Below are 27,369 nucleotides of genomic sequence, written 5' to 3'. Positions count from 1 at the left end.
ACATGGATGTTTTTAAGTAAAACAATCGTCCACTAGTAGTCGCTACAGCATCACCAAGGCGCCGCCCAAATTTCTATCTTCCCAGTTTTCTGTACATACCTGTTGCTCTTAGCGCCACCGCAACACAACGCCCCTGTAGGAGGGACTGAGCGTTCATTGGCTGCAGTACTAAAGGAGGGACAGTGTACTCTGGCTGCTGATTGGTTTAGTGAAAATGACGACCAATGAGATGCGCATTCTCTGTTTTGGAATCTGCCCCTCCATCCGGAGAAAGAGTCGTTTCTTAAACAAATCCGTCTTAGCAGTTTCCAACTTCAACTATATGAAACGCGTCTCGTTTCGTTTCAAGACGGAAAGTGTATTTTCGTGTCTAAACACGAACGATTTAATATTATACGGGACGTTTTGTAACCTTAGTCACGTCCCCTGGCGCTCCAGCTCTGAACACGGTAGCTCGGACTCGGCCTTGGCTGCAGTTCTCGTTTGTTTACGTTCAGAAGCTCTGCGTCTTTTGAAAAGGTAGCCATATTTGAGGAAGAAAATTAATGTTGTTTGTATGTGGCTGAAGGTTAACTTACAACTAAGTTTTTATGTACTGTCTGAATTATCACAAAAACTCTTATTTAACTTATTTATTATTTTTTTTGTTTGCTTGCTTGTTTTGTAGCACTTAAACTCTCTTTACTTTCATGCAGTTAGTGGTCTCCTAAATTTGGGAGTGGGTTTCTACTTAAATGATCTAAAACAGCTAAAATAAGTCACTATGTAGCAGGAATATCTTTTTATATTTTATAAAAAAGTGTTTTTGATTACAATGGCATACATTCTGTTCAGATTCTAAAGCTGGTATTCTGGTCAACCAGCATGTTCCTGATGGATGACTGGTCTAATCTATATTTTGTCAGCAGTGATATTAGGTAAACAGTTCTTTATTAAACCTACCTAGTCACCTGCTCAGGAATGTCCCACCAGTGCACAACAACCTTGCAAAAGAGGCAGGGTACAAGTCAAGACAGACACATGGGGATGGTGAGCGCCCACAAATTACACAACTACCCTCCCCATGCACACAGCCATATAAGGAACAATCATGCTAACAAAATACAACCCAATAACTATTAAATATTAAGTCTCTAACCAGGGGACTATGGGGCATGCTGGGAGCCGTTTTGCATGGCTCTGCCCTCTTGAAGTATTTGACTGTATGAGGAACTGTGCCAAAGCTGGTAACAGTATGATGTATGAATGTAGGGCGGGGTGTTTTCGCGAAGTACATTCAAAGCAGTGAATTCTGTCGAACCAGTAATGCTGAGGGAAACAGATGTTTGTTCTACAGAATTCTGCGCTACAATAAGTACATTTTTCACTTTAACTTAACAGCATGCCTCTTTACAAGATAACAATCATTAATTAATGCCCTCTCAGTTTTAAGACTGCCTTTCTGGATGTTTTGTATGACACAAATGACCCAGAACAGAAAGTCTAATTTCATGAACTTCAAGGTGCTACATAATCAGAAGAGTGCTTTACTGGCTCAGTGTCGCTGTCTAACAGGTGTGACTTCTTATCGTTATTGTAATCTTGATGAACTCAGCCAACATTTGTTCAGGGTCGGCTTGATACAGTACAGAAGAGGAATTAAGTGCAGGGTAACTGACTCATATCTGAAACGTACTCATGCATCTTCTAGTACCATCACAAAGCCCAGGCTCTAAAGTAACTTGGCATTTAAAGATAATCAGTGCTTTTGCTATGAGACATGTTCAAGTGTAAATTCACACAGATAGAACCGTATTATGGAAAATCCCCATTTCCAGCAAAGTTGAGACATAAAATGCAAATCAAATTTTGAATTTGATGCCTGCAACAAAGTCTAAAAAGGTTGGGACAGCAGCCAAAAAAAAAAAAGTACATAGAAAATTAATGTTGCCCAGTTATGAAGCATTTCACTATAAACAGATGAATATAAAAAACAAGCATTTACCAATGGTTCAGTCTTTACAATCAAACACAGATTGCTTCTCTATGCCATGATTCTTTCTTTATGCCAAACTGCCTGAGAGAAATGTCAAATAGAGTAAAAAGAACAATTTTCAATGCAAAACTGCTAAGAATTTAGGATGATTTTGTATAATCTACAATACTTAGTATTGTGCAAGATTTAGAAAAACTAGAGTAATACCAGTCGATGTATGGTAAGGCAGGACACGAATGTTGAATGGGCATTACCTTCAAGCACATAGTTGGCACTGCATAAGAAATAGTCAATGTCATATCGATAAATAGAGGCTCATAGACTTAGGAGTACGCTATTTAAAATGATGGTTCTACAAGGGTTCTTTATTAAAGGAAATGGTTCAAACATAGAACCCTGAACATTTGAAGAACCTTTTTCATTTTTAAAGGGTTCTTTGCATCATGAAAGTGTTCTTCAGGTTGATGGAGAATGTGCTATATCTGGTTCTATACAGCACCTTTTAGAAAAGGGTCCTTTATGGCACCAAAAATGGTTCTTCTATTGTTATAATGTCAAGTTTGTTACAATGTAAGAACCGTTTTTAGTGCCATATAGAACCCTTTTTTAAAAGGTGCTAAATAAAGCCATTTATAGCAAATTCTCCATCAATTTAAAGAACCCCTTAATGGTGCAAAGAACCTTTTAATCATGCTATGGTGCTTCAAGCTCTTAGAGTTCTATACAGCACCAAAAACACTGAGATATATGTACTATGTTTCAGCTTGTTTCATGAAAATCATATTTTCCATGCTAATGATGAAAGAGTCCATCCAGAACATTATCAGTGATGGGTGCAAAAATCAACATTTCACATGGAATGGGGCAAATCAGTGACCATGGAATGGGTGACTTGCATATGAGAAGTTTCCATTGATGTAGAGGAAAACATTGGGTTTTTAGAGAGACATTAGCGGTTGTAAAACAATGTCTTTTCTTAGGAAGTCCATGGTTATTTCAGCAAGACAAAGCCAGGCCTCATTCTGTACATGCTACAACAACATGGCTTTGTAGACACAGAGTGTGTGTGCTTGACTGATCTATCTGCAGTCCAGATCATGAAGTGGAGAATCAGGCATCAAGCACTGCAGGCTGCTGAATTAGTTTAATTGTGCAATTATTATTTATACGTTGTACAACGAAATATATCTATCCATCTGTGGCTTTGAACACACACACTAGTGCACTAGGGGCTGTGAACACACACCCAGAGCAGCAGGCAGCCATCCCGGGTGCCTGAGGAGCATTTGGGGGTTCAATGTCTTGCTCAAGGGCACTTCAGCCATGGATTTCCCTGCTGGTCCTGGGGATCAAACCAGCAACTTTCTGATACCAAGCCTGGTCTCTAACCTTAAGGTCTTTAGGCCAAGACTACCCCCTGTAGCCTTGTAGCAAGACAGATTGGGCAAAAACTCCACTAACAATTAGTATCCTCAGTTCCCAAATGATTAAGGTGGGGCAAGTTGATGTAACACAGTGGAAAACATGCCTCTCTCACCAACTTTCTTGGAATGTGTTGTAGGCATTATATTCTAAATATGAATTATAAAATGGCAATATACAATCAGGATTTTCGGTGTAAACACTGGAGATATTTTCTTTATGCTTTGTCCGTTAAATAAAGCTTGAAGAGAGTTCTATTGCATTTTTATCATGACCTTGCTTTTCTGGAAATGGGAATGGACTAAAGTAAAAATGACTGCAGCTCATAAATCCAGCTAGCAGAGCAGCAAATGAGTGAATGAGTGATTATGAGAGCTCCTCATCATTTGCAGTACTTTTACGCTTATGGCTTATTTTGAACATTGCTTTTGCTAAGTATGAAGGTAATGCAAGGTCAAACCAGGAGCTTTGTTCTATTCTGTCTGAAATCCATTAGCTTTCACTCATTACAGAAGGCACCCAAACATCTAGACCTTAGAGAGTCCATAAAGAGCATGTAGTAAAAGTCATATAACTGCAATTCATTTGGATATTGAGTGCTTTAAAATATTTGTTTGCCTTCCAAAAATGTAATTAAACAGTCCTGGTGAGTCCCCTCCCAACACAAATATTCAGATCCAGTGCTTCATTCATAGGAGCCAAGTATTGTTCCCATGGATTCATGCAGACAAACCCAACAAGGCCACTGAGTGCTGCCACTGAGGCTTGGGCTTAGGACCTTTTAACTCTGTATAACTCACTCTAAGCCCTGACATTTCAGCCGCAGCTCGGACGAACCAGTGATCCCTCCGCTCAGTGGAAATACCATACATGTTGGGCGAGTGTGACTTCTGGCTGATTGATACCCGCAGATAAAATGTCGGGGGGTAAATTCTGACGGCATTGTTCTCTTCAAGCCTAAAGCTATTGGCTCATAGATCAAAAGATTTCTTTCTCTTATTGCACCAGTAGAATTTATAGGACGATTTGACAGGCTTGCAGGTTCCACAAAGGTCCGACAGTGACTTGACTTGGGTGAATAATGAATAGAGATGGAACAGCTGGAGTTTGAGTGGTAACCGTAACCTTGTAGATTGGTTTCTGGACCATCTCCTGAGGATGTGTGAAGGGAATTAGAAGTTATGTTTAGATCAGGATAGGTCTCATGGCTCATATTTATCAAACCTCACTCAGAATACTGATCTGGAGTCTGCTTAAATTTTTATACCACACTGATTTGAATTACATGAACTGCTAAGACGTGATGTTAGGTCAGTGTTTTATTCTCCATAGAAAAGCATGGACAAAAACGGGATGCTCTGAATCAACTGCACGTGATTCTAAGGGGTATATAGCTCCCCGCATTGGGCTGTGGAGCATTGGAATTGTGTTCTCTGGAGTGATGGATCTCCATCCAGTATCTTTAGGATGAACTGGAGGGGTTTTCTGATTTAGAGACAATCATCCAACATCCTGACATTCATTTTCACGTGACTGACTACATGCCATCAAATCATTACAGAAGTGTTCCAAAATCTAGTCTAACACCTTCCCAGAAGAGTAGAGGCTGTTACTACAGCAAATGCCTATTAATACCCTTCATAAACACTTGTTGTTAACAGATCAGACACTAACATGCAAATGCAAATATATTTTGGATTGAACCTGGAATTTCAGAGAGACGGTATCACAAAAACTCTGTTTACTTAATAAAAAAAAAAAAACAATAGCTGTGCCCTGGTTTATTACAGAAGATAAGATACAACCCAATCTGATGTTAGCTCAGTGTCCTGTTTCGTTTGTGTGTTGTAGAGATTGCGGTGTGTCCTGGGTTTTGTGGCATTAGTGAATCAGGAGTGAATCTGTACCTCATCAGCAGCTGTAATCTTTTAATAGATTGAATGTATTCTGGGCTGGGTGTGATGCAGCGGCGTCAACGTCAGCTGCTATCTTTTAATCAGGCAGAAATTAAATCTATGAAATTGATTTTGTTTCGCGTGTTTGCTCTTGTCGACAATAATTACGACCCCCGCCACGAAACAGCACGAGGCACACCTACTGACTTTACCTCCTTCTCTCCCTTGCTTTATCTCTCTCTCTCTCTCTCTCTCTCTCTCTCTCTCTCTCTCTCTCTCTCTCTCTCTCTCCTCAGATACAACACACCGCTGTTGTCATGTGGATTACAAAGAACCAGAGTCTTAGGGGAGTTCCACTGCTTCATCACCATCTGTGCTAATATCCCAAAAAACAAGTTTGTGCAGAGAGAGCGAGAGAGAGAGAGGAAGGCAAGAAGAGGGTAATAAGAAAGAGGGGAATAGAAAAAAAGTGAGAGTGAAAGAGAGATACAGAAAGAGAAGAAGAAAGGAAGGGAAACAGTGAGATAGAATTAAATTAAGAGACAGATCAAGGGATTGTGAAATTGAAATAGATTTAGAAAAATTGGAAAAAGAGAGAGAGATTTGGGGGGTGGGGAGGCACAAGGAAATTGAGAGAATGAGCTCAGTTGTCAGTGTTTCAGGGATTTATTGTATTCCGAGTTTTAGTGAATCCCCCTGAATGTCTGAGCCTGCTTCTCAAACACTTTAATTACTATCTGCAGCAGAGGGAAATGTCTCATGTCCCTGGTGCTTTCAGCGTTAGACAGGTCATACTAAGAAGAAGCAAGAATCTCTTAATTAGTTTGTTTCCTCTGCCTATAAATAGCCAGGTGTGTCAGTACTAAACAGACAGCTTCCTGGAGCTCTGTTCTGGGCTGCGGTTCAAGCGATGCCATTATGCAGAGTGAAGTATGTTATTTGAATCTGGTCTCATTTCACAAGTGGTCCAATCACTACCATCTCCTCCGCTCTTCTGGATCAGCTTTCATTGGGTACCTGAAGGCATATGACATTTTTTTTTTACAAGTAAACTTTGCCTCTCTGACATTTGCGCTAATAGCTGCACAGGACAGAAATATCTGAGAGGGAAATGCACAGTAATGCTTATCAGGAGACAGGAGTTGACTGGATAAAACTACATGAAAATCTCTTTCAAGTCTTTTAATGTCTCATTGAAAAGAAAAAATACAAACCCCAATTCTAAAAAGAAGTGGGACATTTTGTGAAATAACAATTAAAAACAAATATTGTGGCTCTCAATTGGTGCAGGGTTCATATCCCTACCGTTGGTTCAATCCCCATTTTGATGCTTCATCCATTTGAGGCACATTTGGCCTTGGTGTTCTGGTGGGTAAGCTGTCGCTTCTCTCTTAGATACATGGCCCCAACACCCATTCTTCTTCACTTAAAAAGCTTCCGGTGATCCACATTTTAGCTCCTCTTTACAAGCTTCAGATGGTCCAGCTCTTTCTCCATTCAAAATCGTCCAACAGCTCTTCCTCTCTTGACAAGCTTTCAACAGCCCAGAACTCCAGCTTCTCAAGCTTTAGATTACTAGAGCACTGCTACTCATATTCTCACTTATACCTGGTTACATTGACACATTCTACAAAATCTTCACTGTCATCCTACTGTATACATTTCACATTTCTACCGATCATATATAAATCTGTCAGCCTCCTCGGATTTTCTTATCTGATTTTAATATTTTTTTACAAAACCATTCATACTGTCATATGGTCATGTTCAGCTGGTATATTAATCATCCTTTCATCCAGTCTGGAACTACTTTCAGGTACAGTGTAAAGCCCCATTCACATATGAACTCCGGAGAAACCCTAGAGAACTAGAGTATTAGTTCTGGAGATGTCCCGGAGGTGTCCTTTCACACATGGCGGGAGGTTTTCTATGTCAGACACAGTCTCACAGTGGGAAATGCTCGGCGTGCTTTAGGTATGGGGCAGTACCCGTGACACATGTAGGAGTAGCGGAAATTCTACAGCATTCACAAGTCGAGCTTTTACTAGGGCACTAGGAGAATAAAGTCTGGGACATGATGTGGTTGTTTGTGTTCTCACATCCAGATCCTCCATTTTGAAGCCATATCTTATAATCTTTTAGTTTTGCTTACAACCTTTTCCAGGCTAAATAACCTCTTTATTGAATCCATACTGTGCTTTCTCTTTTGTGTGCTGTATACTCTCGCAGTTTTAAAATTGCTATATACATGTAAGTTATTACTTTTAATATCATTGTCATTTTATATACTGTCTTAACATTTTTTGGAATTGGGTTTTATAAAAAGACATTGCAGAAAAGGTAAGGCATCTCCCTGCAAAGTGCACATTCATTAACTCATCAGAGAGGCATTGCTTGAGTTCTTGGATTAGAAGCTATATGGAGTGTGTAAGTATTATTTCACTGAGTGCACTAAAACCAAGGAGCACTGATGGGAAAATGAGGCTCCAAATGTTTTAAATGTTCAGGATTTGTGACGGTTGATTAGGTGATGAATAGTTGATGAGGCGCGGGTTACCGGAAATATTCATGTGATTTTGACTCTTGAAGCTCAATTAGATCTTTTCAAGCATTTGTTATTACTAATTGAGGACTTCATTAAACAACTGGATGCCACTCGAGTTAATGTTGTTTAATAACTGCGATGTAATTTCTGCTTGCCTTATTGGCCCACAACATTTTTTTCCCCTCTTGCCTCCCCCTTTCAGTCCTCTGGTTCCAGGTGCTTGGTTATTAATGTTAGCCAGCTAACCTCTTCTCCTATACCATTTAATCACAGAGGAGGCTGGAGACATGGAATTATGCAATAAACTTTTTCAATAAGCCTTTTTTTTTTTGGCTTCTGGAAACACCACTCATACTGTGAACGTCTGAGAACAAAAAAAATGACGGAAATGTAAAAAGTCGCTCTCAGAGTGAGAGTGTAATATTAAGTTGACTGATTTCTTTTCTGTCACAGTGGAAATTACATTGGAACTATTTTTATTTCCTTGTGCTGACTCACATAAAAGGCACAACAGTGTTCTCACACTCTCTTTTTTGGTCTTTACTCTGAGCTAAAGCCATTCCCTAGAAACCAATTTTGCCACTTCATCACAGGGTCAAGTGTTAACAGTTCCGTTTTGCTGCTGTGGCTTAGCAGGCTGAAATTTGTAATTGTGTTTTGTGAAAATCTTGCTGTACCAGCACAGGCCGGCTTCCTCTACTAATGTTAATGCCACTGATACAATGCATTAATCCCAGGATTTAGCATATGTGTCTGTGATATGCTGAGAGGTAAATAAGATACAGAAATGTGTTTCATGGCCTACATTCAGCTAGCTTAGACATAGAGTCATTATTTAATCTGGTGGAGGTTGAAATTGGTGTTTTGATTTTGGATTTAAGGGCAGTGTTCGGGGTAAAATATATGAAATATGGTTGTATAGTAATTGCTTTTTTTCTGTAACAAAAGTAATGGGAAGTATTACATTTGAAATTCTTGTAAACATGTTACAGTTACTGACTTCATAACAATTAAATTACTTGTGTTATGTCTCAGGGAACAACACTAATTATACAAAATTCATTTAAAACAGCTGTGTCTGCCTTCATACATAATTTCTTCAACACTTGTGCTACCTGCGACAGCTGACTGCAAGATCCTAAATCTGAATATCAGCGGTGCAGCACGAGAAGTGACTTTTACAGCCATAATTTGACCAAGTAGACAATAGGTCCAGAATTCTGTACACACCCTGTATAATTAAGCACTGGCAGTGAAGAACCATTTAAGTGAAATAGTTTATCTGATCTTCTTCAGTGTGAAATGACATATGATGTCCTCTATTTAAACATAGCACTCACTAAAGTGTTTGTTTTTGTTTCTTAGGCTGCATTGCTCAATTAAAACATCTGCAAATGCTGAAATTGGTTCATCTTCATTGTTAAGGACCGGACAAGCAAGCAGTGCTACTAACATGGTAGATACATGGTTTTCATTCAGAGGGGTCAGTTAGTGGAGATTGTGGACACTGATCAGTTGCATACTCAAAGTTGTTTGTAAATATTCTTCTGCAGAATAATTTATGGAGATTGTTATAAAATTAAAGGCATCAGCTTTTGAACTATTGTTATTAAACTATACATGTCATACATTTGATCAAGCATAACAGACTGGGTCATGTTGAGGGTACAGTTCATTTTAAGTTATGTTTATCATTGGTTATTACTTCCTAAATAAATAGAGTGTTAAAATGAGTATTTCCTTGGTTTTTTCCAGTTGGTACAGATTTGTTTCAGGTTTAGATCCTAATTTTGAGTTAAGTAATGAAACGGCAGTAATAGGAAGTAAACTTTGATCTAAGTCTAATGGTTCCACTGTACATAGTACCTGCACTACTCGCCTCTATTTGGCACCACTCAATATTTGGTACATAGCACCTGGTGCATTTTCCACTACAACCGCTCGCCCCCTTCCACTCGAAATGTAGCCAGTGATGTAGCAAAACACCATCTCCTAACAGGAACAAGACAATGGCCGTGCATCAGTAGAGCTTTTTCTTTCTTTTTTGTGCCGTTCAGCTCATGGTTGTTTTGTTGCCCGTTGTTCTGAGGAATGTTTATACCTCTTCAAAAGACCACTACTGTAGTTTGGAGATGGCTAGTTTGTGCTGGATGTCTGCTTTTCATCATGATGTACATCCAATTGGCAGAGGTCACAGTTTAGTCTCTACTTGGCTCACTTGCAAGGTCAAGTGCAACCACAAGTGATTAGGTATTAAAAGGTACTTAACAGGTACCAAATAACTATTTTGTCTAAAGCAAAAATGCAGTAGAAAAAAAGTCAAGTAGAGTAGGTATCATGCAGTGGACAAATGTCATAATAAATTACATTTGAGTAACTACCCCAACACCACTTAGACGTCCATGACCTGGAGGTAAGTAATAACTATATACATTTGTTCTGTTACTTCAGGTGAGAGAAGTGGACTTGGGACTGGAAAGTTTTTGGTTTGATCCTCTACATCAAGGCACCTAACTCCTATCTGCTCCCTGAGTGCTGTGGCAGACTTCCCATCTCTCTGGGTGTATATGACCTCAAAGCCCCTACTGGGCATGTTGGTTAGTACCATGGCATGCATTATCGGGTTTAGTAAATTGTTACTTCTGCTTGTATCTGTATCTTCTGCTAAAGAATCCTCAGGCCTCCTGTCTCAAAGTCTATGACCTAGTAGCTTTGACCTCACTTGTGATGAAGTGGTTCAAAAGGCTGGTCAGAGACTTCACCACGGATACTCTGGATCCTTTACAGTTTGCATACTGCTGCAATCACTCAACAGATGATGCCATGAAAACACTTATAGCACACATATCTGACCCATCTGGACACAAGAATGGGTAGTTATGTTAAAATGTGGTTTGTCAACTATAGCTCAGCATTTAACATTATAACCCTCTCCATACTCACCACCAAGCTGGAGGATTTGGGACTAAACGCACCCCTATGACAATGAATTTTCTACTTCCTGACAGGTGGTCAGACATGTCTAACCTGCCCTCACCCTGTCCTTAGCCCCTTGCACTTATTGATTGTGTGGCCACTTTCGACTACTACCAGTGTATGTTTGCTCACAAAAAGCTGACTTCTGAGAGTGAAGAAAACACCTACAGTATATTAGTCAGCGGGACACAGGAGTTGATCATGGACTTCAGCAAAAGCAGCAGAGAGACTAACAGCCCTTCAGGATCAAAGGTGTCCCAGTGGAGCATGGAACCTTGGTATAATTTTTTTTTTAAATGTTTCGACCACTGGGGTCTTAGTTAGGCTTTTTGCTTGGGCCTTGCAACTGTATTTTAGTCTAGGTGTGTGGGCACACAATTGACCTTTATTTTAACCTGCCACATCAGTACCCTGGTGAAGAAGGGCTGTCTGTGTCTTTACCACTTTACGGTGCTTTTCCACCGCATGGGTCCGACTCTACACGGCTTGAATCGACTCGGCTTGGCTCGGCTCATTTAAAGCTTGTCCCTTTTCCACTGGCACAGCTCCACCGTGAAGTGGAGCTGGTAACGTCGCAAAACCCCATCTCTAACAGGAATCGCTGGCTTTGAAAACCACAACAACAACAGCGGTAAAGTCAGGAGCTGTTTACTCATCGTGTATTTGCATGTTATTTTTGTTTTTTTGGATTGAACATGGCTCCGCACCCCAGTTCTCACAGATCAGTTTTACTTGTTGCATGTTTGGCTTTCACTGGAAATTTAGTCGGTCATTGGCCCAAGGAGCATATAAACCCCTTCAAAACACGTCAAAGTAAAGTTACAAGCTGACATTGTGAGTCCGATAAAAATAAATATGAAAGCTGCTGTAACTTAAGAGATTTTACAAGCGGCGAGTTTGTGCTGGATTTGAATGAGCTCTCTATTTTGTAGTGATAGACATAGCCAATTAGCGCTCTGCAGGGTTTATGCGTCACCATTTAGCACCTAAATGCACGGTTGGAACCCGGAGTGAGCTTGAACTGAACACCTACCCGGTTCCAGGGATCAGGTACCAGATTTGGCCAGTGGAAAAGCAAAAGAGCTGTGCCAAGTCAAGTTGAGTCATGTAGGCTCCATGCAGTGGAAAAGCGCCATTAGATAATTTCGACATTTTAAACTGCCCTCCTGATACATAGATAAATATACAGATAGTTTAACCCCTTTTCATTGCTCTGTACAATGTAACTACAGTGCCAAAAGACACTCAAAGCATTCTGACAGGTAGCATCTCATCCAGGATTGGAACATACACGTTTTGAATTGTTTTGTTAATTCGCCACTACAGGTCATAACGATGTTTTATTGTTATTGTTACTCGAGTCAGTATTTAACAAAAGTGCAATACTATTATTTTAGATATTGGACAGATACCAGTTTCTCTACCAACCTCTATCCTGAGTTCTTCTGGAGGATGGACACAATGCTGTGAGGTTCCAGCAGCTAATGGTCTTGTAACATTTAACCCTAAACCCAGGGAAAATTCAAGAGCGTGCAGTTCCCTGTCTCTCCATGAGGAGATGTGAGGTGTAGAGTTTACAAATGGTGGTGAGTACAGAACCTCCACTAACGACTCCACCAAATGGGTTCACTCACCTGAGCTTGGTATGGGCCTACCATGTCAGCAGAACTGGCTAGAAATTGCACTTCACCTCGAGGGCTATCGCACTCTTTCTCAGCTGCTAATGTCTTCCATTAGGTCCTCCACTCCTCCTCTCAGACCCTCAGCTGTCCCCTTCAAGACAACTGGCTCCTCCATCCTTGAAATTGAGGTCTAGAATGAATCTTATCACCTCTCATTAGCCTCATTCCCATTCTCCTCAGCTCCTTTTATTGCTCAACGTTAACCTCCTCACATGGGCAGAAAGTGCCATCCCCACTTCCAGGGGAATTATGGGTAGGGGACCGTATTTCACACACGTCGATCCCTGACACCTAATTCCGTTGCCAACAGTGGTGGCTTATCTACTGACATGTCCACCTCTGATTGCACTTTTTAGCACTCAGAATGAATTCAATCTGTGTGTGGATACATGCCAGACGTTTATGTTTTCTATTATCCCTGCTTTGGAAAAACATTTGTGAAGGACAAGATGAATCAGGCACTGGCTATTATCAGCTTATTTTAATGAGACAGGGGGCACTAAAAGCTCAGATGGAATTGGCTCTGCCACAACAGTCTTCTCCAAATATCTGCCTTCAGGAGAAACCCACTGGACAATCATTACAGAACACTCCAGTCCAGTCCATCTTCAGAAAGCCTGAACCCACTTGCTCTTAATGGGTACAGCCCAAAGCTACATTATTGTGCAAACAAAAAAAAGCTTTTTACAAAAAAGGATTAACAATAATAAAATATATATATATTTTTAACAAGAGCATTTACAAATGCATATTATTTACAGTGGTCCTTGTTGTGCCACGTATTTAATTCTTTGTGTTACGACAAAAAATGGCGAACAATAACCTGTTTTTCTAAGCTTTCGGTTTCATTTTCTAAAGCTTCCTTTAAAAACGATATTTTGGAGCATTATAACGAGAGATATGTGGAATGCTTGCATCAAAACCCATAAACTCAAGTCCTTGCCTTTTTTCTCTCAGAATTAAAAGTGCTTTTCTGAAGGGCACTAAATGTTTAATATGATGTTTTCTAAATCGCCTTGAAACCAGGCACAGTTGGGTAGAGCTTTAAAACACCAGCTTGATTGCAGAGTGCTGCCTTTTCTCATGTTTTGGTTTATTTTGTTTTGCCATGTTTTCAATTTATGCCAAAAAATAGTGAATCTGTTTGATTTCAAATAGCAGGAACAAGACTGTAGACTACGTCACTCTTGTTTGTAGTAATGACAGTAAAGTGTCATAGGAAAATGCCTACATCATTAAAGCCGTCATTTGATAGGAACATCAGTTTACAGCTTGAAAAAGACATTGTAAACAACTCCAGACCCATCACAACAATGCATTGGATAAAGTAGTTACTGCCAAATAATGGATGAATTGTTTTTTCATTTAGGGTGGCACGGTGGCGCAGCAGGTAGTGTCGCAGTCACACAGCTCCAGGGGCCTGGAGGTTGTGGGTTTGATTCTCGCTCCGGGTGACTGTCTGTGAGGAGTTGGTGTGTTCTCCCCGTGTCCGTGTGGGTTTCCTCCGGGTGCTCCGGTTTCCTCCCACAGTCCAAAAACACACGTTGCAGGTGGATTGGCGACTCGAAAGTGTCCGTAGGGGTGTGTGTGTGTCTGTGTTGCCCTGTGAAGGACTGGCGCCCCCTCCAGGGTGTATTCCCGCCTTGCGTCCGATGATTCCAGGTAGGCTCTGGACCCACCGCAAACCTGAATTGGATAAGCGGTTACAGATAATGAATGAATGAATGTTTTTTTATTTAAATGAGTCCCTGTATTAACCAGATTATTTTCCATAAGGTGTTGGCCTTACTTGAAATAAGTTTATATTTTACAATCGCTAACAAATCCAGGCTATTAAGAGGAAAAAGATTTCCTCTTAATAGGAACACTAGGTAAGACTTTTTAAATTATTATTATCATTATTATTTTTTATCTCTTGAAGCTCCCCCTAATGTAATTCATATTTACAGCACTGTATTGAAATCAGTGGGGAGGGAGAGGGATGACTTCCTACCCTCCTCCTAAAGTTACACAGTGCAGCTTTTGCAGTGCTGAGCCCAGAGTAGCAACGACAGAGTTGCAACTCTAATCTCTCTATTACAGGTCCATGAAGCAGTCCAGCGACTCTGAAGCTGTGATTTTAAAATAAAAATATTACATAGTGTTCCTTTAAATTAAAAAATGGTTGCAGTTACAACATGAATTTATTTTTAAATCTATCTTTTGTATATATATATTCTCTGTCATCAGAGCACCAGAATTAAGTGTAGGGCCTGGTGATGTGCCCAAGTATTCTAGAAGATAGAGCACTTTTCCCCCACAAAACCTGCTACAGCCCTCTGCACAAAGTGAGCAGGACTTGGTAATCAAAAAACATCCCCAGAGGTATTCCTACATAGCCAAAAAACCCTCTCACAATCATTCTTATAATGAATATTCTGTTCACAACAGAAAACATGCCTCAGTGCTTTCACCTTGTCTGTGCTGGGTGCACATCCCAGGCCTACAGAAAAATGCCTTTGATTATGTGGATGTGATGGGATTCACAGGCAGAGCTCTGAATGTGAGCAGACTGAGGATGAGCTGAGAGAGCACTCAGCTCAGGCAATGCTATAGAGCAGCTCTGTGTGTGAGAGTGTGTGTTCACGCCTGCTAAATGAACCATACATACTTAGAATACTTGAACAATAGATTTAGGCACACACACTCAGCTTGAAATGATGCCATAAGCTCCATCACCGTAAGGCCATGAATGTGTTCAGGGTCTAGAATCTGATGATAGAAATTTAAGGGCATGCTTGACTGCGTATTGGAGGTTAATGTCTGATATGGGTTTTGGTGGAAATGTATGCCGCCTCCATTGTTTTGATGCTGTGAAGTGGAACAGCAAACAGCACTTTTCTGTTCACAAAACCAGTTCTGGGATGGGTCGACTTACGTTAAGTTAACCTTGCTATGGTTCATGCCGCACAGCCTATTGACACGGTCATGAAAATCCTTTCCTGTGTCAGGGGTTTTATTATTTTTATATACATTTTACTACTGCTAATATTTCTAATACGATGACTAATTAAATATTTATTATTATTATTATTATTATTATTATTATTATATACACTACTGGGCAAAACATTGGCAATCATTCATTTTCCAGCCTCAGGAAACAATAGAAAACATATTTTTAACATAAAAACTTCAAATTTACAACTAGCCCTGTGAAGGACTGGCGCCCCCTCCAGGGTGCATTCCTGCCTTGCGCCCAATGATTCCGGGTAGGCTCTGGACCCACCGCAACCCTGAACTGGGTAAGCACTTACAGATAATGAATGAATTAATTTACAACTAAATATAGTATGTTTTTTTTTTAGTATTTAGGGTTGCCATTTTGTGGGAGGCTTACTGGATGTTTTTTTTTCATAGCTCTGAAACTCAATTTAAATGTTTCTTCTCCATTAACACCTAATATATTAGAATTTTTTATAGCTACACTACTACTGAGTACTACTACAATATGTTATTGAACTTATTATTATTATTGACCATGTTGTTGGAAAGGAGGTGACCCCCATTTCTTCAAGCCCTCCAGGCATATTTCAAGACTTCCTTAAGCCGTTTAACAAGATTTCCTCTCCTGCTGAACATTTGCTCTGTTGGAGATACACAACAAAGTTACATATCTCAGTTTGTACGATAAAATTCTAATTATCTTTTAGTACGGTATGTGCTGGTATGTGTGATAAAATTGTAACGATCTTTTAAAGTGGCTGCTCCCATGCTGAAAGGCCTCAGTGTGATTCATTGGTGTTTGAGTGAGAAGTCTGGCTCCCTGTGTCTGTGCGGATGCCGAACTGACGGCTATATTATTCTGATAAACAAACAGGAAGCGCTTTTCCTTCAAAGCCGTGAGGCTTAGAGAAGTCAATCCCATCAGCAGCAGCGTCTGTTTGAAAAGCTGTTGCTGTAAAGAACACTATTCCACATCTTTGCAAATCAACAAGCTCACAAACCCAGCCCCAGTAACAAGCTGTTTATAATCAGTCAAGAACTCCACCAAGTTAAATGTGTGTGTGGCTGCAAGGGTGAGCATGTGTGTATGATTCCACAGGCAACACAAAGACTATAATAACTGTAAGGAGCTTGCCTTTACAGTCTCTCCTGGTTTATGTACAGAAAGACAAGAAGAAGAGGGTGTTGGTGAGATACATGTGACACTGACCAAACTGCTCTGAAATGAATAGGTGCTAATGTTAGTGTCACAAGAACTGGACATCTAGCCAATGCTTGAATCAGGCATGTTGATTCCAGGAAACACAGTGCAGAGTGGGTGGTACTAAAAGTTCCTTTCCAAAAAAGTGGGGATATTTTGTAAAATGCCATAAAAACAATAATCTATATTTGTAATTCCTATGAAACATTATGCGACTGGCAAATGTACAAAGAAACTAGTAACCAAATTGTGTTTTATAAATATAAAAACAACTTTTCATTTGATGAGTGCAACACCCCCCAAAATTGTTGGAACCGGGCAAAATAAGAGACATGTCCCACTGTTTTAAATAAGTTAAATAAGCCTTTTAGAAAATTAACCAGTAAGACTCTTTTTTATTGCATTTTACATTTTGTCCCAAATTTCTGGAAATTAGGTTTGTAGCTGTGAAAAATATGGATGCACATGCAGTGCATATTCTCACTGTCCAATGAAAACCATATCTCCCAAAATGGTAACTTTTTAGCAGAAGGAAAAAACTTAACTCTCAGTGGAAGTGAACATAAAATTATTCATTCATTCATTATCTGTAAGCGCTTATACAGTTCAGGGTCGCGGTGGGTCCAGAGCCTACCTGGAATCATTGGGCGCAAGGCGGGAATACACCCTGGAGGGGGCGCCAGTCCTTCACAGGGCAATACACACACATTCACTCTCACACTCACACCTACGGATACTTTTGAGTCGCCAATCCACATATCAACGTGGGTTTTTGGACTGTGGGAGAACACACCACCAGGTCCCTGGAGCTGTGTGACATCTTGGAGCATTTCTATTGGTCCATTCAGTTTGAAAATTTCACACAGTGCGAAGGACAGTTGCTGTGTTCAAATGATGTAGTAAATAAAAAATCATCAAAACAGGAGATGCATGTTTTTAATTGGAATGTGATGATATCTAGTCCTGGAGTGCCAGTGTCCAGCATCCTGAGGTGATTTTTGTCCTCACACACACATGATTCAAGTCATCTGTTAATTGCCAAGATCAGTAGGTGTGTTTTAGCAGGAGAATCACCAAACTTTGCTGGACACCAACCTGAGGTGCCTCCCCCGATCTAGACATTCCTCTGGCTATGCAAGTGACCAGAAATCCATACCTCATTTCCTAAATGGAAGTGAAAGACCACCCTGAGCATGGGTGACTAGTTTTAGCCGGAGATCAGTAAGCATCAGCCAGTTCATTCTTTTCTCACTTGTCAAAGCATCACACTTCATAGCCTCAAGGGTAAAAATGGCATGCTGGGTAAGTCCTGTGGCCTTTTGAGCAGCTTGACCTGTGTGCACTGAGCATCAGAGTTTGTCAGTTCGTTGGCCAGAAAACGTTGGCATAATTAGCCAGGGTGCCTTCCAAGTTATTATCTCTGAAGCCCACAATCCATTGCTTATATCGTTACAAAATATTCAGTGGGTTGAAGAAAAAGACCTAGATTTTTCCAGCTGACTGACACAAACCTCTGGACCTGAATGTGTCATATCATTATTGTTACATGACTATAATAAAACATTTATTTTGGTCCTAAATAAATAGGTCCTTTTGGTTCATTTCAACAGGCCATTTATCTTTGCACATATTGTTGTTGCCTTTCAGAAATTCCTGAAAAAATAGAGGCAACGTATTACATCCTTATGTTCCTTTTAAACTTGTATTGACAAGAAAAAGCTTGAAGGTTTAAAATGTTATAAAAAGGTGATTGGAAACATTCTTTCTTTGTCTATTCGTAAACTGTTTTGTTTTTTTCATCCCTCAGCCACAAAACTGAATCTTGTCTTTGAGTAGGTATTTGGATTATAGATCCACAAATCATTTTTTAAGTATTTATTATGTATCTATATATATAATTACAAATTCAAACACTGGCACTTGTCATTTTATGGTAACTGTTACCTTGTATTAAAAAGGACAGTTGTCATTTTATTTAACATTAAATAACCTAAAAATTCACTGTTTTGAATATGGCTATTTATTCATCACTGCATTCATTATGTCCCATCATGGAAAAAGTGCAGTAGAAACATGTGCATTGATTTGGTCTGTTCTTGAGGACAAGACTGCATCCAAAAGTACATGTGAGATTTGGTGTAGATTATTTAAATATGGTTATTTTGATGTTGTGAAGTGTATTAATAATTTATTTTCAGTTAAAACCATGCAAGAGTTACCATAAAATGACAAAAGAGCAGGCGAATGTTTGAATTTGTATTTAAAATGATACATTTCACATTATACATATATTTGGGTGGACAAATAATTAGCATTTTTCTTCTACGCAGGATATGCCTACAATGGGGACAAATTAATATACAATTAAATATTTTAGTTTTTCGAGATGGTGGTGGTCCATGGTCAGATTTTATGAGCATTTGTATGATTAGCTAAAATTGTGAGCAGTTTTAAAAATGGAAAACTGAATTGATCTAAATTGAGCTCTATGATGATATTAAATGATCGGATCACCACATATAACCTATGATAACTATAGGGGGAATATTAACATAGCATTATCTCTCTTCAGCACAGACACGGTTGTTACAGAACTTACCATAATTGCTTTTTCTTTTTTTCAGCCTTTTTTTGCTGGGAGAAAAAAAAAAATCACACATTAAGAAATACATCTTTTGAATGAAATCATGTGTGCCACAATTATCAGCACCCCTGGTGTTAGTACTTTGTACAACCTCCTTTTACCAACAAGACAGCACTTAATCCTATAACTCTTCACAAGATGGGAGAATACAGAAAGGGGGATCTTCAACCATTCCTCTTTGCACAACCTCTCTAAATCGGGTCCTGGGTCTTCTCCTATGCACTCTCCTCTTCAGCTCACCACACAGGTTTTCTATTGGGCTGAGGTCTGGGGACTGAGATGGCCATGAGAGGAGCTTGATTTTGTGCCTTGTGAACCATTTTTGAGTAGATTTGGCCACATGTTTAGGGTCATTATCTTGCTGAAAGACCCAGTGACGACCAATCTTCAGCTTTCAGGCAGAGGCCACCAGATTCTGATTCAAAATGTCCTGATATTTCAAATAATTCATGAGCCCATGTCCTTACAAGTTTCCCAGGTCCTTTGGAAGAGAAACAAGCCCACAGCATCACCGATCCTCCCCCATACTTAACAGTGGGCATGAGGTGTTTTTCTGTGTACTCATCCTTGGTGTTACACCAGACCCACTTAGAGTGTTTGTTGTCAAATCTTGGTCTGATCTGACCAAAGCACATGGTCCCAGTTAAAATCCCAGTACCGCTGGGCAAACTCCACTGGTTACGCTTATGAGTGTAACTCAGAAAAGGCTTTCTCCGTGCATGCCTCCCAAACAGCTTGTTGGCATGTAGACAGCACCTGATGGTTGTTTGGGAGACTTCTTAACCCCTAGATGCTACCATTTTATTCAATTCTCAGTGAGCTTTGGAGAACTTTTTACTTTTCTTACCATCCTTCTCACTGTGCATAGTGGCAAGGCATGTTTGTCACAGTTCCAGATGTTTTGAACTTTTTGATGATTGCTCTGACTGTAGATAAGGGCATCTGCAGGTGAGTGGCTATTTTCTTGTAGCCACTGCCTGATTTATGAAGGTCGACACACAATCTTCTTTACTTGAATAGTGTGTTCTCTTGTCTTTCCCATGTTTAAGTGAGTAAGAGAAATAGGCCTCTGTGTAATGCCATATTTATACCCCAGGGAAACAGGAAGTGATGAATTACTAATTAAAGGTTCCTAGATACTTTGATCCACTTTATACACTACAGTAGAAATTACATAAATGGTTCAAATACATTTATTTCCAAGAAATTGTTAAGGGTGCCAATAATTGTGGAACAGGTCATTTTAAGGGAAATAATTATTTTTTAGTCAGGATTTTTTCTTTCTTTTTTTCCACTTGAGTTGAAGGTTGCTTTTTTCTAAATTTGTTCAGAGTGAGATTATGCTTCTGCAATAAAAAAAATCATTATTTTAAGGCTTTTAACACATTTTAACTAGGGGTGTCTATAATTATGGAGGGAGCTGTACCCGCAAAGCACTGTCTGCCAGCTACAGTGATCTGGGCTAATAGCCAAAATAATTTCAAATGAAAAATAGGGTTTGAACAAGGAACAGCCCACTTTCATTGAGAGTGCAGATCCATGAGATGTATTTCTTTTCAGGAATGGACCTAGATTCTGTTTTTCTGAATTGTGGCCATTACAATGCTAGAGAATTCAGGTAAATCATTCATCTTCTGTAACTACTTCATCCTGGTGATGAAACCAGAATCGTCTACCCAGAATCATTGCATACAAGGACGAAACACACCCTGGACAGGGCACCAGTCCATTACAGGGCTAACAAACAACCTAACAAATGTGGTTCTGGTTTGTGGGAGGAAACTGGAGCATGCAGAAAAAACCCATGCAGACACAGGGAGAACACAGCACACTCCTCACAGAGGTGAAGATCTTATTCTTGTAAAAACTGCATTTTGTCCCTGTCATATCAAAACCATATTGTTGTACTTTCAAGTGCATTAGCTCCCTTTTCATTGAGCTTAAATGGTGTGACATTAGTAATAATGAAGTCCTGACATTATGTTGGAGATATATGTATTATTTATTCATTTGTGACCATGACAATATGCATACGTAATATAGAATCTCTCAGAATTCTTTTAATTCTTTAATAAGAATGCAACATGTAGGTTTATTTTCTGCACGTTTCCATCGTCTCTCTCCGCCTATAATTTAGATCGTGGAGTCCCCTCACTACACTTCCCTCTGGCCCAAAGCAATAAGACTTTGTTTACACAGCCATTCCCACCAGTCTTCTCATCACCAACTACAAATTTAGATCTTTTCACTGGCTTCATCTCTTTAATGCACCGGAAGCAAAGGGCTTCCCCTGAGAACCTTTGAAAGCCTTATATTATCCATTCATTTCTGCCCATGGCTTTTGGTGCTTCCTCAATCAACAGCAATTAGTGGCAGAGTTGTGCAAAGTTTCTCTGATTGAGCCTAATTAAACAAACCACACGATGTAAAGCATGAAAATGTTAATGAATGACATTTCCCCCCCAAAAAATAACAAAAAAAAAAAAATAAAAACCACGGCATTCAGGCTTATTTTGGATAAGGTTCATAAAAAGGAGCCAGATAATGATTCTGAAACTAGCTGAAGGCCAAATTCAACCAAGGAAAAGACTACTGTATGTTTTGTTGCCTGGGAGCAGTGTATCTAAATGGAAGTAATGGAATATAAATGGAAAAAGTTTCAGCTAAATCAGAATCTTTATATAAGCGTTGAAATCGTAAATGCATAATAAATATTAGCCTACACTTTTAAAAATGATGGTTCAATAAAGGTCAATTAAAGGAAATGGTTCTATATGGAATCCTTGAACAAGTAAAGTCCTTTTTGCATGATGTCCATGTTCGGTGTTCTATGCATTTTGAATGTATTCTTCATATTGATGGGGAACATCCTGTAGATAATTACGATGTCAAGCTTGTTACAATAGAAGAACCGCTTTTGGTGCCATAAAGAAACATTTTCTAAAAAACGTTAGAAAAATATCACATTCTCCATTAATCTGAAGAACCACTTCATGATGAAAAGAACCCTTGAATCATGCAAAGGGTTTTTCAAATGTTCCTGGTTCTCTATGGAACCATTTTCTTTACTTAAGAACCTTTGCGGAAGGATGATTTTTAAGTGTGTACTATTAGCCTGATATGCACTGTCCTCTGTATCTCCACTTCATAAACTGCCTGGTGAGTTTTAATTAACACAGTTGTATTGCTCTTTGCTTTTACTCAACAAGTCCATATTCATAACAGGTAAAGATATCAGCCTCAGGGCTGAGGAGGGCCAAAATAAAAATAAAAAAAAGTTGTTTTTGTCATGACCTTTTCCTAACCCCTTCCCATTCCAGATATATCTCACTCCTGCTCATTTGTGAATCCTATTTATCATACATGCGAAAGCAAATGAATGTAGAAATATTTACTTTTCTTGTGCAGAGCCTTGACCTTCACTTTCCATATTCATGAATATTCCAATGACAATATTTAAATGCTGGCACCTTTATGGGACTAGATGACCCCAGCTGGCTGTAATCAGATTGGCTTTTGATCACATTACCGATGAGACATCGTAAGCTATATGAGTAATACATTTTTATTATGCCGCTATTTCAGTGACTGAAGGCGGAATTTGCAGTTCATTCTGTTGAGCCGTTCCAGTGAAGGTGACCGCTCCACTAGGAGCCAAATTCAATGGATTTTTATTCAGCAAAAAGACTTTAAAGAACTCTTTATAAAGTCCTGAATCTATGAAGCACATTAATCCCTCTGTACCAACAATGGCCTTTATTGTCGATTTAGGGGCATGCCATGCTTTTCCTGTAACATGCTTATGCAGCATAAGGCAGAATAAATGGAAATTCAGGGATACATATACCTTTTTATTGATATTCAAATGATGTGTTGACTTTCAAGCACAATACGCACACTTAATCCTACTTACTTTATAATTTATACCCTGCGCCTAACGGTCTAACTGGCCTCTTTCCAAACTGTGAGTCTATGAGCTGAATACAGAGCTAAGGGAGTACTGCTTTGAAAAATGTTTAGATGTGATAACATTCCTGCAGATGTTAGATAAACTAGTTCAACATGAGTCCTCAGACTACCCCAGATGAGCGTGTTAAAGTATTAATATTTCTGTAACTGATACTATTTTGCAATTTGCTATGCCATGTTCCTCTGTAGAAATATTTTGCAATATGAAAATTGAAAGAAAAGATTAGAATCCTATAGCGTAGCAGGGAAAAAAGTAGGCCAAGAACACAGGCAGTTTAACAGCACTAACTTATTTGTTCTTTACGTTTGGGTTGCCTTCATTTTTCAGATAATTTCAGATAACAGTTCAGTGGCTCCGCACAAACTCTGAACAGATCAATAACTTTCAGTTTGATTAAGACAAATGCCCAAGGTTCATAGAGCAGTATCTAAACCTGTAAACATAAAAATGCCCCAATTTCAGTTGGAAACCAAACTTGGTTATGATTAAATCAGAATCATCCAAAGCATGATCTGAAACATCTTAAAGCTTTCACTCCTCCATATTCAACACCAGTAAAACGCATTTTAAAACATGCTGTGGCATTTTATACTTGGGGAAATATGCAGATGGTCTGAAAAATACTTGAGCTGTTAACAAATCTAATTAATTAAATTTGGTGTAATAAAAATCGTTCTATGCCATATTAGCAATGGTTTATACTACATAATGTAGGCATTCATACCGAAATAACAATGATGTTCTGTGGAAAAAATATGCCACACTTTTCTATATGCCACTGCTTGAAAGCTAATTAGACCATGTATAAGATTGACAGGGTTTATATATATATGACACTTATCTCAGAGGGTTAAATGTAGATAAGCACCAATTGTTGAAAATTTCTTTGTAATTCATTTGCACATATGTACACAAACTCATTCAAAGTAATTTGATAAACAATGGTTAGTTATAGAAAAACTTACCTATTTTTTTTCAAATATGAAAGTATCAAATATATATATATATATATTTTAGACAGTAAATGAAATATAGACAGCTATATTTGTATTATAGATATTGTCACCACCGCTCCCTATCAACACTACTGTGAAGAAATGTAGGTCTGCAAGTTTCTCCAGAGATATAATTATAAGAGGAGGAGAGAGTTTACTGGCTGAAAATGAATTGGACAGTTCATAACACTTAACGTAGCAGCTGCATTACAGTCTTTCTTCTCTATAAAGAGAAGCAGTCTCTTTGGCAAAAGTGTGAAAAGTATTCATTTGTTCTGAAGATGTGTGCACGTGTAATAGCTAGAACAACCTGGGGGGATCCAAAATGAAGACTAACTTGTCTGCAAGTTTTATTCTTAAATGCTGTAAGTCAGTTTGTAATAAGTTTGGAAATGAGCAAGCTTCTGAAAAGTATAAGAGCTGACACATTTTTATCATATTAATAATGTGGTGTTATTTATACAGTCTTTTCATGTATTTCATGTTTATATCCCAACAGCATAAAATACTGTGTAAGATTTATATTATTTAAAATGATTTATTCCAGTCTATACGTGTGGCCCTTTGTAAAAATTGTGTATAATTAGAATAAATACAAAAAAAATAAATACATAGTTATACAAATAAATACAAAGATACAACTGTTGTTTTTCTTTTTGTAAGCTTGTTGTAAGCTACTGTGAAGAACAGTTTTTTTTCAGATATTCTCCTTGTTCACAGTGGTTGAATGAATTACTGATTAATCAAACTAAGTACTGGATGAGAAGCACAGCTAATACTGGACTGATATGAGGAGAGTCAAATCAAAGTAGAAAGATAGAAAGTTAAATCAACTAATTCACATACAGAAAATTATTATGTCTTGTATTTCATTTGTATTATTGATTGATTGATTGATTGAGTCATTCATTCATTGTCTGTAAGTGCTTATCCAGTTCAGGGTCACAGGGGGTCCGGGTAGGACACACCCTGGATGTGGCGCCAGCCCTGCACAGTACGACAGACACTCACACCTACTTTTGAGTCGCCGATCCACCTACCAGCGTGTGTTTTTGGACTGTGGGAGGAAACCCACGCAGACACAGGGAGAACACACCACACTCCTCACAGACAGTCACTCGGAGGAAACCCACGCAGACACAGGGAGAACACACCACACTCCTCACAGACAGTCACTCGGAGGAAACCCACGCAGACACAGGGAGAACACACCACACTTCTCACAGACAGTCACCCGGAGCAGGGCTCAAACCCACAACCCCAGGACGCTGGAGCTGTGACAGTGACACTACCTGCCAGAGCCCAATTCTCTCTGATCTGTGGTTACCATCCAATACATAGTTTGGTTAATTAGTACTTCATTATGTAAAATCAAGTGATGGTTATTTAAAAAAAAAAATCAAGGAGAATATCTGGGAATGCTTTATTCTTCACACTAACTCACAACACATCTAATATATCATACAAGAAAATAAATCTTGGACCTTTATACCTTGGACTTTCTCCATGAACTTCCTACAGTAAATAATTTCTCATCAAACCACTCCCAAAAATTAGCTTCATATTTTAACTATGCAAGGATTTTGAAAATGTGACATTCCCCAGGATTAAACATCTATGACCCAAACATTGAAATAGTTATAATAAAGTGCTGATCTCACTTTCTGATATCACTTGGGTCATAGAAATTGGAGTGACTAGTCCTCGTGATTATATGTAAAGCCCCTGCACCTTTCCAAGGGCAGTAGAAATGTCACAAGGGCTGAATCACAAATGGATCCTTACTCCCTACATAGTGCGCATTGTGAGTTAGGTTATATTGGCTCACTATAAAGGGCTGTTTTGTTACTGAGTATGACTTAGGCCTATGTAGTGCACTACATAGGGAGTAAAGCGCTGTATGGGACTGAGCCAGGGTCTGAGTCGTATGGCCTTCTTTCCAACAGCAATATCTAGCTAACATCCCTGGTGTCGTCTTAAAGGAGAAGTTTCATATTGAAATATTTGTGTGTGTGCAAAAAAAGCTGTTTCTGCTTAGAGCTCAGGGACCCTGAGTGACCTGTGGCAATCTGTGTGCATCACAAATTGCATAAAAGCCACTGCCCACTTTTGACAAAGTGTATTAGTGCAGCGTTCAGTGTGCATCTGTCTCGGCTCCTCGAGTCTGTGGTCGATTGCTCGTGTCTGGCGCGAACATGGCAGATGCTGAGGACAATATTTCCGTTCCTGAGCTCAGCTCACTGCTAGAATTGGATCCACACCTCAAACCGTTTGAAAAGGACTATAAGAGGAGGTAAAGTGCGTTATTAAGTCTAACGTTTGCATCGCGCCGCTTCGCAATGGCCTTGACATAGCAGAGAAAATGCTAATCGTCGCGTCTGGTCACATTCTACTCACATTTCTGAGCAATATATTAATGAAAACAAGCCTTTTACTCTGACTATGCTTAAGTATTTGTCTTGAGTGATGTTATTTGTCAAATGGTGATTCTGTCGTCAAGATAGAGCTGCGAGTTCTTGTATGAGGACATGTACTCTCCGGACAAGTCACAGAATGTGTCGAAAATTATAAAACAGGAAACGTTGACTAATTATAGGAGTACATCAAATATATCGTTTTAAGCAGCATTCTCTGGAAGTGGTGGTTGGGGTTAACTCACAGTTACTACAACTCGTCCACAGCCTTTAGCTCCAGGGACTATTCTAGTCCCCTATGTCTGAGCTGTGTTTTGGAAGCTGTGCAGTATTTAGCACAATTAGCTGGCTCCTCAGGATAGCACGGGGATATAGAACTGATACAAACCTTCCTCGGGATTTAATATCTGTGTGTGTATAACTGAGTCTCCTTCACACACACTCCACACTTTCTCCAAGTTTGACACCAGTGACGCAGAACTCAGGAGACGCCCACCTCACAGACCCTGCTACATCTCGCTCAGCTGTGGAAATATCGCGATATTTGGAATAAATGCACGGTATTTATCATAAAACAAGTTATTCTTAATTATTCGAAAATAAAGTACTGATATTTCAGAAAATATTTCTAAGACACATTAAATTCTCTCGAAATGTATGGTTTT

At 39.2% G+C, this 27,369-nt stretch overlaps 1 protein-coding gene and 1 long non-coding RNA gene across 3 annotated transcripts in view; both read left to right on the top strand.

Annotated features, from left to right (window-relative positions):
- The first annotated feature begins 265 nt into the window (after window positions 1-265).
- Window positions 266-10,428, top strand: LOC136666618 (uncharacterized). Of its 2 annotated transcripts, XR_010795400.1 has the most exons (4): window positions 266-519; window positions 5,589-5,732; window positions 9,203-9,293; window positions 10,289-10,428. It is a non-coding gene; the product is annotated as an uncharacterized lncRNA (long non-coding RNA). The 2 variants fall into 2 exon arrangements; XR_010795398.1 differs by lacking the exon at window positions 10,289-10,428 and having other exon boundaries at window positions 9,203-9,475.
- Window positions 10,429-26,395: 15,967 nt separating this feature from the next.
- Window positions 26,396-27,369, top strand: part of gbe1b (glucan (1,4-alpha-), branching enzyme 1b) — a 128,669-nt gene continuing 127,695 nt past the window's right edge. The window contains exon 1 of the mRNA XM_066665916.1: window positions 26,396-26,583. Within this exon, the coding sequence (XP_066522013.1) occupies window positions 26,486-26,583 (98 nt within the window). The 5' untranslated portion in view covers window positions 26,396-26,485. The remainder of the gene's footprint in view (window positions 26,584-27,369) is intronic.

The sequence above is a fragment of the Hoplias malabaricus genome, chromosome 1 (genome assembly GCF_029633855.1).
Source record: "Hoplias malabaricus isolate fHopMal1 chromosome 1, fHopMal1.hap1, whole genome shotgun sequence".
Lineage (NCBI taxonomy): Eukaryota > Metazoa > Chordata > Actinopteri > Characiformes > Erythrinidae > Hoplias > Hoplias malabaricus.
The sequence above is the reverse complement of the archived record's forward strand: the minus strand, read 5'-3'. Positions and strand labels throughout refer to the sequence as shown.